At 33.2% G+C, this 17,870-nt stretch overlaps 1 protein-coding gene across 1 annotated transcript; it reads right to left on the bottom strand.

Annotated features, from left to right (window-relative positions):
- Positions 1-13,603: 13,603 nt before the first annotated feature.
- LOC125076207 lies at positions 13,604-17,556 on the bottom strand. Its single transcript, XM_047688257.1, has one exon. The coding sequence runs from the start codon at positions 17,118-17,120 to the stop codon at positions 13,968-13,970; it is 3,153 nt and encodes a 1,050-aa protein (XP_047544213.1). The 5' UTR covers positions 17,121-17,556; the 3' UTR covers positions 13,604-13,967.
- Between the last annotated feature and the right edge of the window lie 314 nt (positions 17,557-17,870).

Genomic DNA, 17,870 nt, shown 5'->3' with positions numbered 1-17,870 from the left:
AAAAAAATATAAGAAAAGTCTTACCTTATATTTTTTTTATTTATAGGCTATAAATAACATTCGAACAATATACTTATCCATTCTTGCGTCATCTGATTTAATATTAAATAACTAAATATAATCTTAACATTTATTAATAAAAGCGTTGTCACATCATTATTATATAAATATAAAAGGATTAAGTTGGCTGCAACGACTCGTACTTAGGTCGAAAGATACATTAATACATTTTCTTTTCATGTTTCTAGGCATTCTCGTCGATCGAGACCATAGTCGAATTATACTTAATTTAATTAATTTCCATCCTGTATTTTCCTACATATGGTACAATTTTTAAAAGTCTATATGTGTTAAGGTGCTTTACATCTGAAGAATACCGACTGATCTTTATCATGAAATGCTTAAAAAGTTTTGTCGCTGAATACCATGATGGCTTTTTATATGTAAAAGTAAATGTCTAAGTTTCCATAGTAGTGATAAATACAAGTACAAAGTTAACGCATGTGTTTCATCTCAATGTGGGTCAAGGAACGCGTCCCCTTGCAACCTCCTTGGGATGGCAAGGCCAATCACCATCAGTCGCAATTCTCGTTTTTTCTTCCGAATCAAATCATTTTTATTTACGTATCGCTTGACCAGACCAACTTGGGGTTATCTGGTCATCAACAAGGACAAATTCAGTATTAGCAACCACAATATGAAATGCAAAGAATACATTTTAAATTAATTTCATAAGACACAAACATCGATTTCGTATCTGTGACAAGAGTACATTTTCAAATTTAAATTTTTATCCTTAATTTTATAATTAATCATAACAATACAACTTATATTAATTCACGAATAAAGTCTTAACTAAAATCTGAGACGTGATTTTATAAATTATAAGCAATAAATGCAAGCAAGCCAGGGGACAAGATGTATTCATACTCGTATATGACATATATACGAGTCAACATATAATACTAACATACATATGTTAGTATTATGTTATGTTGAGCTGATTAACCTGTTAACATTTATCGATAGATATCTAACACATCACATATTTATTTTTTTTAAATGAAGGAGTGTCTTCTTGCAGGCGCCATATTGAATTAGTGTGACGCCAAAAAAGCCTTTAATAAATAATTATTTAATAATCAGTGTAAGATAAAGACTATTCTAACGATAATTCATTTTTTAAATTATGTAAGGTAGTTTATAAAATTTGGGGGAACAGAACTTTTGGCTTCGCCGTATTCAACTAAAAATATGTAAATTACTAACTCGTATAAAAAACCCTATAATAAACTCTTATGAACAAGATATAAAATCACGTTTAAACTAGGTATATCTATACTAATATTAGATGCCAAATTAACGCTGTGTGTAACGCTTTCATGACTAAAACACTGAACGGGTCTTTATGAAATTTGGTTTTGAGCAAGTATGAACTACTTATTTATACTTCTACTACTTCTTTATACCTAACACGTAACGACCAATCTCTAAAACGCGAGCAAACCCGCGGATGACAACTAGCAACCAGTTTAGTATTTTCCATTCGTCATATGCAATATAAACAAGCGGTTATTGCACCAAGAAAAACAATTTTGTACGAATCAGTTGTATTTGTTAACCATATTTCCGTTAGGTGTCAAAACGGGAGATGTATTTAACTGCGGCAAGTTATGTTATTAAACAAAGACGAGACTAAGATTTGAGAAAGAATGTTTTGCCAACAAAAATTGCCTTTAGTCTTAGTAACAAAGTGATAACGTTTACCAAAATTTTATATTAATTGAGTTTGTCCATTAAAAAATGAACTGTACAGCGAATCTTAGAAAGGAACATATTAGCGTTTAATAGCTAATCTACACTAAAGAATGAGGATTTTTTTTCGTATTCCCTTACTGTAAAAGCTTCTAAACCAACATGTATGTATAAATTTGATGCAGCTTGTTATGAAAAAGGTTTTAATATATATATATATATATATATATATATATGTAGCAGCTACATTTCGTAGTTTCATACTTTAAATTTAGAGAACGTGATTCCTTGTCACATGTATTAAGAGTTCTTACAAAATGTATTTCACATTTCATGTCTCCAGAATGACAAATAGATCTAATGAATTGAAAAATCTAATTGAATATTTTAGGGCTTAAATTATTTTTCTCTTAAACAGATGCGGTCGCTTTAACCAGTACGTAGCTGGATTTCATGTGTATAATTTATTTTCCATAAGAAGTAATAAAAAATAAATATAAGGTGCAAATTAATTCTAACGAGACAACAGGTGCATAGGTACTAGAATAACATAGCCTTATTAAGGCTCGGACGTAGTCAAGCACAAATAGGATGCAGTAAACGACACGATTCTGTGTCGCTTACCGCATTAAATAGATACAGACACTCTTACACTGCTTGTTATTTAAATATTTCATGTATTTTGTATATCGACGTTGTTATTGCAACTGGTGAATGTTGGAATAATAATGAAAAATTCATGTTAAAAAACATGTTGCGTACGTCATTAGAGCTGATATTGGGGCAACGCGTTTACATTTTACGTGTTTAGGGCTAACCACACACAGATTTATTATTTTCGGTTAAAAAGTAATTTCATTATTAATTACATATATAAAAATAAAAAAACCTAATTTACGGTCGATGAGACTATATAAACCTTTTATGTAGATTCCTCTTTTCCTTACGTTCTCGTTTGTCTGTAAAAACCACGTCGTCTAAAATAAAATTATGCAAGACAAGCTTTATCAATCTTAAAAGCTCGGAGGTTCTATTTTGAATATTTATTAGCTGGCAACCCTATACGCGCTTGACCACGTTCCAGTCTCGCCTAAGTTATAATTGCAAAACGTAATGGCGTCAGCGACACTGACCTCCGACGTCTCAAGTACGAGGGGTCGTTACCTTTGCAGCTCTGCACTCGGTATGCAAGTACTAGTGCAGAGATTTGTTCGCATGTAATACTAGGTGGCGCTTTGGTGTCATTACCGACGATAACGTAATTATATTCTAAGTCTAAACAAATTGTATTTTCATTTTAAAATTAAAGAGAACTTGAAATTTTAGGAATTTTCAAATTTTCAGCCATTCGACTATTGTATCGGGTTGAATTATCACTGTTATTTTTTTTTAATACCGTGTGTTGTTCATGTATAGTTTTATAAAATTACACAATCACGATCGGTATTTCATCTAAAATTTTATCAAAACTCACACACTGTAATCTATGCAAGTTTTAGGAACTTTTAAATCAATATCATAGTATTAAGTCATTTGTGAGTTCAAGTGTAGTAAGTCCGATGATTTATACTTCCCATAAATACACCAAACATACAATTTAATAAAACCCATTAATACAAATTAATAGAACCCAGGTAGCTCAGTGGCGAGAAACTTAATCGAAGATTGCAGGTTCAGGGTCGGGGAAGCAAATGAGGTGTAAGGTACTTAATCTATGTTTAAAAATTACCTCGGACTCGGCGGTGAAAGAAAACATACCGAGAAAATCTGCACAGCTCGAATTTTAATGAAATGCTGCCTGTTGTTGTAATGTAATGTTTATCCACCAGTTCACATCGGATCAACCTTTTGGAATACGCTCCAAACCTAACCAAACTAAACTAAACCAAACCAGTTGTAAGGGGACTTTGCCCAGCAGTGGGCTATTGGTTTACGTTGCTTTTTTACTTAAAATGTATGTATGAATGGAGTACGAAATCAATGCAAGCAGAATTACTAATAACGACGAATTCTTGTTCCATATTTACATAAATCCATTAAGATGAGGAAAAAACAAAGGATTGACAACCATCACTTATTGTGTCAGTTTAATAGAATTCGATGACCCTTTAATTTGCTCGGTTTGTCAAATTCACCTTGATCAAATATCAATGACCATTTAACAAGGTCACCGGCCTGGTTCTTTATATACACAATATATTCTTTTAAATATGTCGAAATTTAGAAATAAAAATACACAAAACAAGTCTCAGCACATTAGAATATTATATTGTGTTAATTAATCCCTCGTTCGTCTTGGCTAACCGCGTTTGACCTCATGCAGTATTCTCTACTATTTAACGAAATATTTTTTTACAAAATTTAAAATTCATTTTTAATTCCGTTACATCTATTTTATTTTTTAAAGTAATATGTAAGTGGATAAATGGGTTGCCTGATAGTAAGAAGTCGCCACCGCCCATAGACATTAGTGCTGTAAGAAATATTAACCATTCCTAACATCATACCAATGCACCACCAACTTTGGGAGTTACGAATTACTATCCCAGAACACAACAATGCTAAGTACTGCTCTTTGGCGGTAGAATATAATTGATGTGTGGCTGTTACCTACCCGATGGACATGCACAAATACCTACAGACCTCTAATGATTCATTATTTACACGTTAATAATAAATGAGTGTTATTAAATAAGTAATGCATAATTTTTGTATATATATATTTTTATTGTTTCGTACATCACAAAAAGTAATCCATTTTTATAATCCCGTTTTGCATAATATTCTTCCTCTAGCATTATCGAAAATTGTTCATATTTTTCCAAATACAGGGTGTTTCCATTATTATACTTATATAAGCTTCATTATATTGTTTACGTCCAAATATTATAATTGTGCATTTACATCGTACTTAGTTTGTATATAATGAATGGTTTTTGCATGTTTACTTCACCAGACAGTTAATAAAAAACAAATAATAAAATCTTTATGCAAGTGAATGTCTTGACCGATAAAAATAATGTGTACGTATTAAGTACGTAAATTGTATTCAATTTGCTTACATATGTTCGGTACATACCTAATTAATTTTAAATATAAATATTGAATGCAACGTAAAATAAATAACTTAAGTTTTAAATTTAAAAGTATACACGTCATAATTATTGTTGTTCTATTTCGAAATACAGTCATACCAACGTATGACTTTTATAGAATCCAAAACGTTCGAACCCGTTTAGGTTAAAACAATTGTAAGTACTGATAAATGGGAGATTTTGTTGATTGGTTATTTCTAGAAAATCACATCAAAGATCCCGCCCGCCCACTCGCCGCGTGAATTATGTTATCAAGTATCGTGGACTGTGTGACCGGAAATTAATTAAATACCAAATGGATTTATTTCATACGCAACAGCCTCAAATAACTTTAACGTGAATATGAGGAATTTAAAAAGCGAATTCCTGCCTACTATTTCTTCGTTGAGTAAATTTCAGTAACATGTTTTCCGTTTATTTAAATCGAAATAAATTTTATGGATTGAAAATGTCTTACTATCTTTGAGTATAACTATCAATGCTTCCGGTGCCGGACCAGAACAAAATAGAACAGCCCAGGTAATAGAAGTGGAATCGAAATATTGTCCACCTCGCTTTTTTATACAAAAAATGTTCGTAATTAATTTACTTAGCTTTGTGCCCGTCTGGATAAGTACCACCCACTCATCATATATTCTACAGCCAAACAGCAATACGAAGTATTGTTGTGTTTCGATGTTGAAGGGCACAAAGGACTATACATCTTAGTGGCCGAGGTTTGTGGGACAGTGGTGACAGATCAAACGGTGGCCCATTTGCCAGTACCTACCTAAATGTAACAAAACCAAACCTATGTCATTCATCATAGTTATAGATCATAGTAATTCATATTAATATAACTCCTAGACGCGAGATTATATTAAACGCTGGTTAAGGATGTCATTTAAAAAATAAAAACGTAGGAGACAAAGAATTGATAAAATAACTTAAATTATAATCTAAACTAATATTATAAATGTGAAAGCAACTCTGTCTGTCTGTTGCTCTTTCACGATCAAACCAATAAACCGATTTTGATGATTTTTTTATAAAACAAGCTTGTATTCCTAAAACGTGAGTAATGCCACGGACGTCGACACGTTTTATATGTTGAAAAAAAATCTTCAGTACTTTTAATAAGTAATTGTAACGTATATTTCCATCAAATATTTAATAGGAGAATAAAAATTATAATCCAATACTCAGACATTCGCTAGCGATAAGAACGGGTTAGTGCTCAGCGGCTCGAGTTAGCTCAGATTCAGTATTGACCTTCAGAGGAAAGCGAAACCAGTGGAGGTCAACGAGGCAGTCGGACGCGTTCGCTTTCGTACCAACGCAACGCACGCTGTATGATAATCACTAAACTTCACTATTCAACTAACTCCAATTACTTTACGAAATGTAACTACGTAATATTACCTATATAAACATTTTAGGTATATTATATGATTAATTAATTTTAAATCATTAATTAGTATGTTTCGTATATTTTATATATAAGTGGATATTTATATGTCTGATTTATATTAATCGTTTTCGACTCTGTTTAATGTTTATGACCCGCCATGAAAGTTTTGCAAATGGAAAGTCTTTATACTATACAGTTTGTTGTAACTCGCCGCGAGATGGCGCTGTAGCACACCAACTTCTGTCCCGATCAACGCAAGACACTGCTCAGATTTGCTGGTACAAGTATAATTGTTATTACTAATTCGTTTTGTTACATAATTTCTACTGCGACTAGTTCGTTTCTTAGCCTATTTATTTCATAATGACCGGTTTTTTTTTATAATTACTTTAAAAAAATATATCAAACCGTAATCGATATCGATACTTAAATTAATTCAATAAATGGTTATATTATTAAATATTTAGAATATTGCCTTTTATTATAAGTCATAATTTTATTTTATGTTTGCATTTTCAAATAAAACAAGTCCGTGACAGTTAATAGCCCGTAATAGGCATACTCTTATCTGCAATAGGATTGGAGTTTCTTCCACCAGGATGCTTTAAAGCGATTTATAATCTAACAAAGATATCAAGTATGTGGTGTAAATTGAAATTATTTCAGACTCGTTACATATAGTCTTAAAAAGTTATAAAACAGATATGTAATTTAAAATCAATAAAGATTAATATCGTCTTATAAATCTTAATCAACACTCACTTTGATTAATATAAATTAGGAGATCATTTTTGCTTGGTAACACATCTGTTAAATACCCCCAATTTAGGAGGACTTTACTCCTTTCGAAAGGTTTTGGAAGTAGTTCCACCATACTACTTCAACATGGTTGTTTGGCTGATTTAATCTAAAATCTGTAGATTTCCTCAGTATATGTAATGTACTTCCATCATCGTTGAGCACGAAATTAATTATTAACATTAATTGCTTATGAAAACACATTTGAACTAATAATATACGCTTTTATAATAATGAGTAATATGTTATATGAGTTTTAATAAAAAACGATTAATATTTACGGGCATTGTATATTATGTTACTGTAAAAGCTCGAACTAAGGTAAATTTTAAGATTTTCCAGTAAAACCTAAGGTTTACCGACATGAGCTGGTAAATGTAAGTATTTATTATAATGGGGTGATTTTTCGGACTTTTACCATTCCAACCTAACCTAATCTAACATGTAAATCCTAAGATTTACCAAGTGAATAATGGCAATTCAATCCCTAAGTTTTATGGACATTTACCATTCGTAATAGGTAAATTTTAGGTTTTCCTGGAATGTCTTAAGATTTACCGTAGTTCGGGCTTTTACAGTAACAATTATATTAGACCTTATACTAGCTGTCAATACATCTTACGGGTGAAATTAAGGTATCTTGTTACGTTTAAACTATATTATATAATTTAAAAAAAAATATAATATGCTTTGTAAAATCTTACGGATAAGGACACACGATCAGACAAAAAATAAATATTTAAATCTTGAATTGTTACAAAGAGTCATATATCTTTTATTAACCGCGTGCGTTTCGAAATTATACGTTTTGCACGATTGCTAAAAAAACGAAATAACAAAATTGACGTATTTATTGAGTTAGTGTGCATTTTCTCGATTTAATAGATGTTCACGTTATCTGGGTCAATTATAGACATTATATTTATTATTTAGTCATTGTGTCCAGTGATTGTTCCTGGAAGTGTTTGAGTGTATGTGAAAAAACAGCTGAAAATTGCAGAGTATGCAAATATTTATTATCAACTCTCAATAATTATTAAAACTACTAAAATCTCCCTTGTGTTCTTATCCACACACCTAGCACAATATTTTTATATCGTCGACGGAAAATAATAATATTATTGTATAATAAAAATATATAAATAATGTTGTATGTTAATTGTGGAATGAGGAACATATTGTGAGGAAGGTCTTGAGCATGATCGTGGATGGATATAGAGGAAGGGGACGACGAATGAAAAGATGGATGGATTGTGTGTAAGATGATATGGCTGGAAATAATGTTAGTTTTGAGATGACGTCAGATAGAGAAGTATGGAAGAAGACATGCTGCGCCTAGTAAATTGGGATAAGGGCAGGAGGATGATCGTGAATTGTGTTATAATAAAATGTAAAATTACAGATTTCTAATAAAAATTATTTCTAAAGTAAATATTACGTATTATTTATACATAATTATATTTTCTTATAATGATAATATGTCCTAAGTGTAAATACTCTTTTAATAATAGCGTATATTATATTATGTAAGTTAAAAGTACTTACTACTTGTACTTGATTACTTAGTAGTACTTGATTTATATATACGAGTATACCTACAGGATAAATGTGCTTTAAATACTTGGAAAGTATTTCAAGCACATTTATCTTAGTCTTATTTTTTATATTATCTGTAAATTAGGGAATTAACACATTTTGTACTCGAAATTCACATTTATCTCACAAGCTGTATTCTCGCATTTAAGTCTACTCACATTGGTTATATATTTTGATTTTATCTTTTATGAAAATGGTGAAGGAATCTGTACTTTAGTTTATTTATTAGTATCGTAAAGATTAATACTTACGTCTGTACCTTATTTCTATTTCTAATAATTCCTGGTTCATCGCAAATCTTCTAAATCACCAACACGCCTCAGTGGATAACTTGTTTAAAATTTCAGGTCAGTATATAATAATGAAACCTATTTTTGTATTTTAGAATTACGTTTATTACGATTTAAAATATTATTCACTAGCAATCCACCCCTACTTCGCACGGGTGCAATTTATGCGGTACGGGTTTCACTCGCAAGTAACATACACAACAGGTTACAAACAGTTTAAAATTAGATATGGTTCATTTGTTCTGGAGGTTATTCCTTACAAACAACCAAACTATACTTCTTCATAGTATTATTATATGTATAAGAAAAAGGTATTAATCGTCTCCCTCGCTATAAATATGTTTATATGTAATGTTTACTAAATAAGAATTGAAGTAGTTATCTGTGACCGGGAGTTATGTCATCGAATTGTAAGTAGATCACACAAAATATATTCTAAGAAACTGATTAAGAATCTGTTTAATTAACTTTGTTAATTTTAAATCATAATGTTTAGAATTTGGCTTAGCTGTCTAATAAATTGCGAAAGAACGTTTTTGAATTGGTCAAAATGCTATCAGTTTCAGATAATAATCGTTACAAATAATAATAAAAAATGTTTTTAATATAGTGTTTGTAAATGTTAAATTATGCTTATTGTAGTAATTGATGTATTTAAAATACATAAAATGTTAAATGTAATATAAATCTAAATTGTTCATAAAATTGTGATATGCCGTTGATGTCTTTTGTTGGCACTGATGTTATTGATCGAACAAGTTGATGTATCAAACTTAGTTGTTATACCTGAACGAAATAAGTATTTGCCTTTAACTTTGAAATAAGTATTAAATGAGTTAATGCCAGTAATTACAATATTAGGTAAACAATTTCCTGACACTCTTTAAGAGTTCGCCAATTCGAAATTTGAATTTTATGTAAAAAAAAGGAATTATTTACTATGTAATTTAATAAATATGTTTTGGGGCATTTGTAAATTGCAATTTGCTTTGTTAATAATCAATTTCTAATGAATATTCTCACCTAAAAATTATTTTATTTCTATTTCAGAATTTTCTAAACAACCAAATACCTTACCATGTACATACGTGTATAAACACTTGTAATACTTACACTAGTTTCCGAAGCAACTGATATAATCAATCAACCTCGCTTGCAATTATGACCAATTGAGGAGTAAAAATTTGATTACTTAAAAGTTTTAATTATATGTTTACCTCTCTATGATTTTGACAATCTATTACTTTTTTATACATATTTGTTATTATGAGCTTTCTCGTTCTGACTCTAGTCTTACTTATAAATTATTGAATGTAGGTGTAGGTCCAGTCCAATGCAGTCCGTCGTGTCGGCTAATTTAACACAAAAGGTAGGGCATAGCAAGAAATTCGCAATCAGCAGCTGAGGATTGAAGTTGAAATAAAACAACATTTTTTTTTACATTAAATTTATATTTACTGACAGACCTGTCACAGGTGACGTGCTACAGCAATAGAGCAATGAAAATATTAGTACAATATTTGTAAAAGGAATTCATAACTTGGCCCAATCGTACATACTAATATATTTATTTAGGACAATTGAGCTGAAATTTTGCCAAGTAATATATAATAAAAATTAGTTATAAATATTTTCATCTATAATCATATTAAACATTATTTATTTGGCAAAACCTGAGAATAAATAAAACATCGCATAGCTGTTATTTAGTTTAGGTATACGACATTTCCATACGTTAAAATGTCACGTCGCCGATGATGCGAAACGCAAACGAATCTTACACATTCTCGCATATGGAAATATCAACGCATAGCATAAAACATCAACCGTTCGCTGTGGCGGTGTGACAGATCTGCCACCTATCACTAGAATAAACTATCGAGACTTAACTCTACTATGATTCTAGACAAAGACCAAGTAATCTCAAGTACAATTCGTCGTAGCTTGCTTTGCTACAAAATCTAAACTTATATTCAATAAATATTCAGAGGAATCACGTTAAATGCATCAACTTTCACCGGTGACGTCACTTGGCCTTCATCTAGCAACAGTTAAATTTCGCACTACGCTTATAGTAAACAAATATAAGTAAAACCAATGAAAACGCACGCTGTCAACGTTTCTGCTACAAATGCGTTCAACTTACAAGGGAATAATATTTAAATGAAAACAACATCTTATAGTATTTATCCTCTCAATTTTACTCAATCGAATGTAACAGAAATCATCTGGTAACTGATAATTAAATTAAAACATTATACACAAACATAATCACTGAATCTTACAATTTATCGTCCTTATGTACTATTTTTATAAACTTGAAATCACTACGAACTTATGTCAAAATAAACGTATCGATGGATACAATAATAGAATATGATAAATAACAAATTTACCGTTTAGTATTTACATTAGTTACATCTAACCGACACTACTAGTGCGTGTTTTAAACAGTACAAGAAAGACAAATATGTCTGCTAAAATATATCTGAATCGAGCGTCGGGCCGCCAAGCAACGGGGCCGCCTGCGGTAAATAAAGAAGTTTTTGCTACTTATACATGAAGGCAAGATGAGGTATTCGTTTAGTCGGCGAGGCCCGTCGACCGCGGCCCGCGCCCTCACAACACTCTAAACACTATTACTCGTTATCTGAGGTAGTTAAGTTCCTTATCATGTCATCGTTACAATTATTGCTATGATGAAAATATTTCTGTTATACAAAAATCTTCCCAACAGTCTAGTAAAATTTCAACATATTTTATCTATTATGATATAACGGTTAAATGTTATTCATTTACTTTTATATAATTATATATAATTTATTATTTGTTTTTCGGTACGCAGGCATTCCTAGCCAATAACCTCATGTTTTAATATGTTCCTGTTACTTATGCTTTATTATGAAAATTTGTGTATAAAATCGTAAATAGTTCGTTATCTCCCGCCATCAAATTGTAAAACTGTTAATGAAGTAATTGGCTATTGAGTGCGTACGTTTTGCGACAAGAAGTCTAATATTGTACATAGAAAAAATCCACATTATTAGTAAACTATACTTATTACATTTGTAAATATTATAATAAAGGATGAATCACGTATTCTATTAAAGATATATTCAATTATATTTTGTTCTGAATTTAACGAGACAATTTAATTTATTTCATTTATTTATTTGTATATATAGTCACTGATGAGGTAGATGAGCATTGTTAGTGTAATTTTATTTGTATAAAAATATTTCTGCAATATAATCAACAGTCAAATACAAACATTATCAAAATTAAGTCGATACAATGTTCATATTGCACTTTATTTTCAATGATTATTCGGTACTAATGAGTATACTACAGAATATAGCTTCGAGATGAGCTTTCCAAAATATTCAACTTGTTATTCGGAATGACTTACAGTTCATGTACCAAGTGTAACTGAGAACTACTCGTTTTAATTATTACGTTTTCGTCACACATGTCACTGCACGGAACAACAATTACTTGACCGAACAGATTAATAAATAACAAGAAAAATGTTTTGAATAGCCGGTGCATTAGGACCGTCTTTTCGATCTAGTAAATCCATCGACCTTTTTTATATATTATGTACAAAGTATTCAATGATGTATCCCTTATTTTTCATTCAGTACCTAAGTCAATTAATAATAATAAACATGATATTTTATTTATTATTATACAAAAACATTTACATTAGTATTAAAATTATTGCTAGAGAATTTAATTATTAGGCTAAAAATCATTAAAGTTAAATTGTTTCGCAACAGACAGTTGGCGGAGTTAATTTGGCAACGTTCAGGAAGACTACTTACCTAACACTAACGAAACAGGAATGTTTAAACTAAATTCGTTCAAATAATATATTGGTAACTTAAATTGGACATAAATTATGATTAATTTTTAAGAAAAATTCCGAATTTCGTCAACTACCTAACAGTTAAAACAAATGTCAACAGACAAAATAATAAAAATAGGAAGCACCGGGAAAACGTTAATATAAGTAATAACCAATAGGATAATTTATACCTAAAACAAAAACGACAATAATAACACCTAATCAAGCTGTGTTGTGGGAACTACCGCGCGTCGAAACAACCGCAGTCGAAGACGACTAACGAAATGCAAACGAAATGGCACATTATAAGACCTTTTACAACAACTTCACTTTTTAAAAACAATTATATAGTTGCTATGAACTCCCTTCGAGATCCTATGTCATTAACATTTATCTACATGTTAATTAAGTACATGTCATCATTTGATCAAGATACGTCAAAATATTTTTGTGTCAATTAAAAAACTAATTCGATTTCTTGTAATTAGACTAAAACATATGCAACAAGATATTGTTTGAAATTAAACAAATTAATAAAAATAATTTCCACGGTACTTAGGTAAATAAAGGTCTGGCATTGAGTCCCAAATTAAATTATTTACAATAAAACATATTCTAATTAATTCTCCACGACGATGCGCATTCATCAAAAACATTAACAATTATTATTAAAACGTAGTATTTTTCAACTAAAACCGTCTATGGTCCATAATTTACAATTAAAAGATATGTACTGATTAAATGTCGAAAATGACAACCATTCAAATCACCTAATGTAAGAATCACCTGATATTTTTTATCTAACTAACACTACTATATAATAGTAATTCATATGTTAAATGATATGGATCGGTCTATAAATTATTGCGGAATATCATTCCGACGTCGTGTAATTACATGTTTAGCGCCCAGACACCCAGACATGTAAAGTCACCTTGCACCGAATACAAGGTTAGATTGAATGAACAACAAAAAAAAACAGCTGGCGAACAAAATGCATGCGTCGGAGTCGATCCGCGGCTATGTTGAAAGGACAAACAGATCTATAACATAGTATTATGTTTAAATGTTATTAACTATATAAATATAATTTAATTGTCATTACAAGACTTTTTTCTTTTGAAAATGATATGTGTGAAAAAATTGTAACTAACGTATTGACCAAAATGACCTAATATATATATTTTGGAAGTCGTTTATGTAGAAGGTGACGTCGAAGAGATCGACGATGATGACGATCGCAAGTTCTTTTTCATATGTGTATCAAAATGTTTAACCATATGATCTTTTCTTATAAATCCTTTACCGCAATGATCGCAGGCAAAGGGTTTGCAACCAGAATGCAAGCACATATGTCGACGTAGATCTGTCTTGTGGTTAAAAGATTTTGGACATTCATTACATTTAAAGGGCTTATTGTCTGCGTGTTTTAAGTAGTGGCCTTCATACGAAACGTCATCCGAAAATCGTTTGCCACACCGGTCACATTTAAAAGGCTTAGCACCTGAATGGAACGTTTTATTATGCTGCGTAAGATAACACGCTTTATTGAATAATTTGTCACATTCAAAACATTTATGAACTGTCGCAGGTGCGGCCTTTTTTAACTGATTCCTTTCAGTGAGCGGTGTACTTGGCACCGTGGAAGTAATTGAAGGCGAGCCATGGCTTTCGTTCTCGGCCTTAGCACTTTCTGGGCTTGCTGGAGACTTCATTTGAGCTCCATAATTTTCTTTATTAGCATAATCCATAATATCTTCTATTTTTAAAATCTGAAGCTCGCTAGAGTCTGTCCTTAAGACGTCATCCTCTCGTTTGATAGTTTTACCTCCTACCGCATAGCCATATGGATATGCTTTTATATTATCTGTATTATAACTAAGAACATTTTCCTTATTAGTTTTTGGTGAAAAACTATAATCATAATCTAAAGTTTGACCGCCCATATCAATACCATTGTACTGTATCGGCGAATGGACTGGATCGACAATAATGTAACCGGCGGTAGATTCGTCGGTAACAACTTGACCCCCCACGTTAGGTGATGTAATATAGTTAGAAACATAAACGCTAAAGCTCTGCGTTTGGAGCTGCGAAAAACTCGGCAAGCGTCCGCTAGCAGGCTGATTCGACGTTTCTTGTTCCATAACCTCGACTTCTTCTGGTGCGGATTCACCAAAAGTAGCCGGATTGGCTATAGGCAGATTGTTGATAGCCATATCCATAACGTGGGGGGCCATCCCGTTTGGGTAACTCGGTGCTATAGTCTGCTGAAAATTCTGACCCAAATATAATGGGGTGTGCGTGGGGTCCGGAACCGAAGGCCCCAAAGGATCCGTAGACCTCGGGCTGTATGGATTGACACCCAAATGGCTGAACGGTGGTAGCGTGTGTGCCGTAAGTGCTGGCGTACTCTGAGTTAGAACTGGCGTTGAAATATTGCTGGTTGACACTGATAGCAGGCCCCTCATATGGTGATTTTGTGAAACAGAGGGACCTGCTTCCCCGTTTGGGGGATTCACGCCAGTAGACATTGTAGGCCCTTTTGAGGCTTGAGGATTATCATTTGGATTCCCTATACCCGGCGGTTGACTGCCTATGTTTATGGGATGTGAACCGACTTGATGCTGTAAAGGGTGATTAGCTAAAGGATTATTACTGAAATTATTATCTAAATTACCCTGTTGAAGATGTGTATATGGTGACTTGGACTGCATGGCGAGTACACGATGCGAACGCTCGAAGTTCTGCGATGTGTAAGGCGATTGTAAAGCGCCTTCATCTACACTTCGACTGTCATCAGATGGGATAGGACTTTGAGTGTTCGAATCAACACTCTGTTGTTGAGCGCGATTTTGTAATGAGTCACGACTTGGATGATGGTGGCTTGAAATTGGCATTGTTGCAGGATCTGGTTGCCCCGATGATCTTACCGCATTTTTATGAAGTGTAGTATTATAATGCCTTTTTAAATGACCCGAACTAGTAAACCATTTGTTACAGGCTGTACAGTTATATGTTTTCGGCCTTCTTGCTTCATTTGATTTCCAATTTGCACCTTTTCCCCCAATAGATGGAAGAGATGATGAAGTAGGATTAGCAGGTTGTGTACTAGTTATTTGAGGCGCTGAAGGTGAATCATATGGTCGATAAGGCGGTTTCATGTCAGAATTAGTTGAAGCAACATTTCCTGAATAATCAGATAACGGTGGCATCTGCACACCTGGATAAATTTTTTGTTCCACATGCATAAAAGGTTTTTGTTCATGATGTACTAAAAATTTTTCTTGTGCGTAACCAAACTTTTGATCAGGGTGAAACATTTTTCCTTCTGCAGTATAAACCTTTTGTTGTTCCGCAAACATTTTCTGGTCTTTAAACAAAGATACATCTCCATTGAGCTGCGGGTTATTATACAGCTTTTGAGTTTCCCATGGCATCATTGGTACAGTTCTTGTATTAACCTCACGAACTTGTGAATGTGTCTCTTCATAGGGCGTATTCTGTTGATCTCCTTCATTTCCTTGATATACAACTTTCTGTGAGTCTAAGTCAAGTATATCTGACGACTCTTCATGTTCTTCTTTAACTTTCACAGTATCATTTTGATAACCAGAATTATTATATGACTTTCCAGAAAATTGTTGAAAAGGCATGGGTGCTGAAACAGGAGCAGCACTCGTACCTGCGTGCGCCGAATTGCAATGTTCATTAAGCTGGACAGCAGAATCACAAACAAAGCCGCACTTGTCACATTGGTTGGGTGACGGTGACGGTGTTGGTTGATTTAGTGGTTGACCATATAGTGGACTCGACGATGACACTTGTGACACGCGGTCTTGCATATTATAAGGATGGAAACGATTTGGCTTATGATAATCTTGGTTATATTGAGATTGCTCCCAGTTAATTTGTTCTGTGTGTTGATTTTGTGAAAAATTAGCATGAGAAAAGTTATTACCGAATTGTGCTCCCGGGGAAAAGTTCGTTTGATCCGGGTTTTGATATGGTGATGGAGCACTGTGATAGCTTTGTGGTGTAGCCGGATGCGGAAATTGAACTGTTGTTTCTGGTGTTGCCCGGTGTTGAAACTCCGGGCTTGGTTTAGTGATCATGCTGTCGCTGGAGTCGGCTGGAGCCGACACTGTCGTTTCGTTCTTTATTTTTGTACCGTTATTATTCTCCGAATCATTTTGTGTGTTCTGCGTGCCCCACTTTACGTACAAATTCTCTTTATGATATTGTAAATGCACTTCTAGAGAGTCCACGGTATCCAAATATAGGTCGCAGACCTTACAATGATAATCTCTCGACGGTAAAGTCGACGAAACGGCGTTGTTGTTAGCCATCTAAACCATTAATCTAAGGGAGAGCTCCGTCTCCTCCAACGAAAAAAAAATAAAAATACGACACTCCCCTTCTCGACGAACATGTAGTCGAGGCTGCATGAATCAGGCGCTACAGGTTAAAGTCATGGTCGCGATCGCGTTATCTCCCAGGCGAGTTAACTTATACTAGGGCAGTGTTCTCAAAGAAAGTTTTACGCGGCATTGCAGCGCGCGGGCGGGCGGCGCGGCCACGTGCGCGGTGTAAACACTCCAACGATGAGAAATATTGCCAAAACAAACTTCGAGTTAACGTCCGAAACCACAATATGCTTGAATTATACGTCGCACAGATTGTCTATTTATAATAATAAATATTTTACGTTTCAAGTCCGTAATAACTTATCACAAAACCATCAAGTCTTAGAAACAAAGTTTATTCAACTATAATCACAGCAAGAATTATTTAATTTGTAGTTTGGCACTTGTTTATAACGCGGAAAAGTGATGTGTTGTTATAGTTTATAATGAGGCGGCACGGACGCGACGCGGGTCAGCCGCCGGGTACGGACGCTGTGAACGTATACTAGCAACTGACAGCCTTCCCGAAGTCGCCTTCGGGGGCATGACTTCAATAACAATTCGCAACGTCGTCCCCCACCGAGGCGTAAGTGCGAGCGAGAGCGTCGTGCGGTGATGAAGTTATCGCTTCTTCGTCCTTTTGTGTATCCTGAGTAGAAGCGAGACGGTGTATAAAGAGGGGAGGCGGGTGCG

The sequence above is a fragment of the Vanessa atalanta genome, chromosome Z (assembly GCF_905147765.1).
Source record: "Vanessa atalanta chromosome Z, ilVanAtal1.2, whole genome shotgun sequence".
Lineage (NCBI taxonomy): Eukaryota > Metazoa > Arthropoda > Insecta > Lepidoptera > Nymphalidae > Vanessa > Vanessa atalanta.
This window is presented reverse-complemented; position numbering and strand designations above follow the sequence as displayed.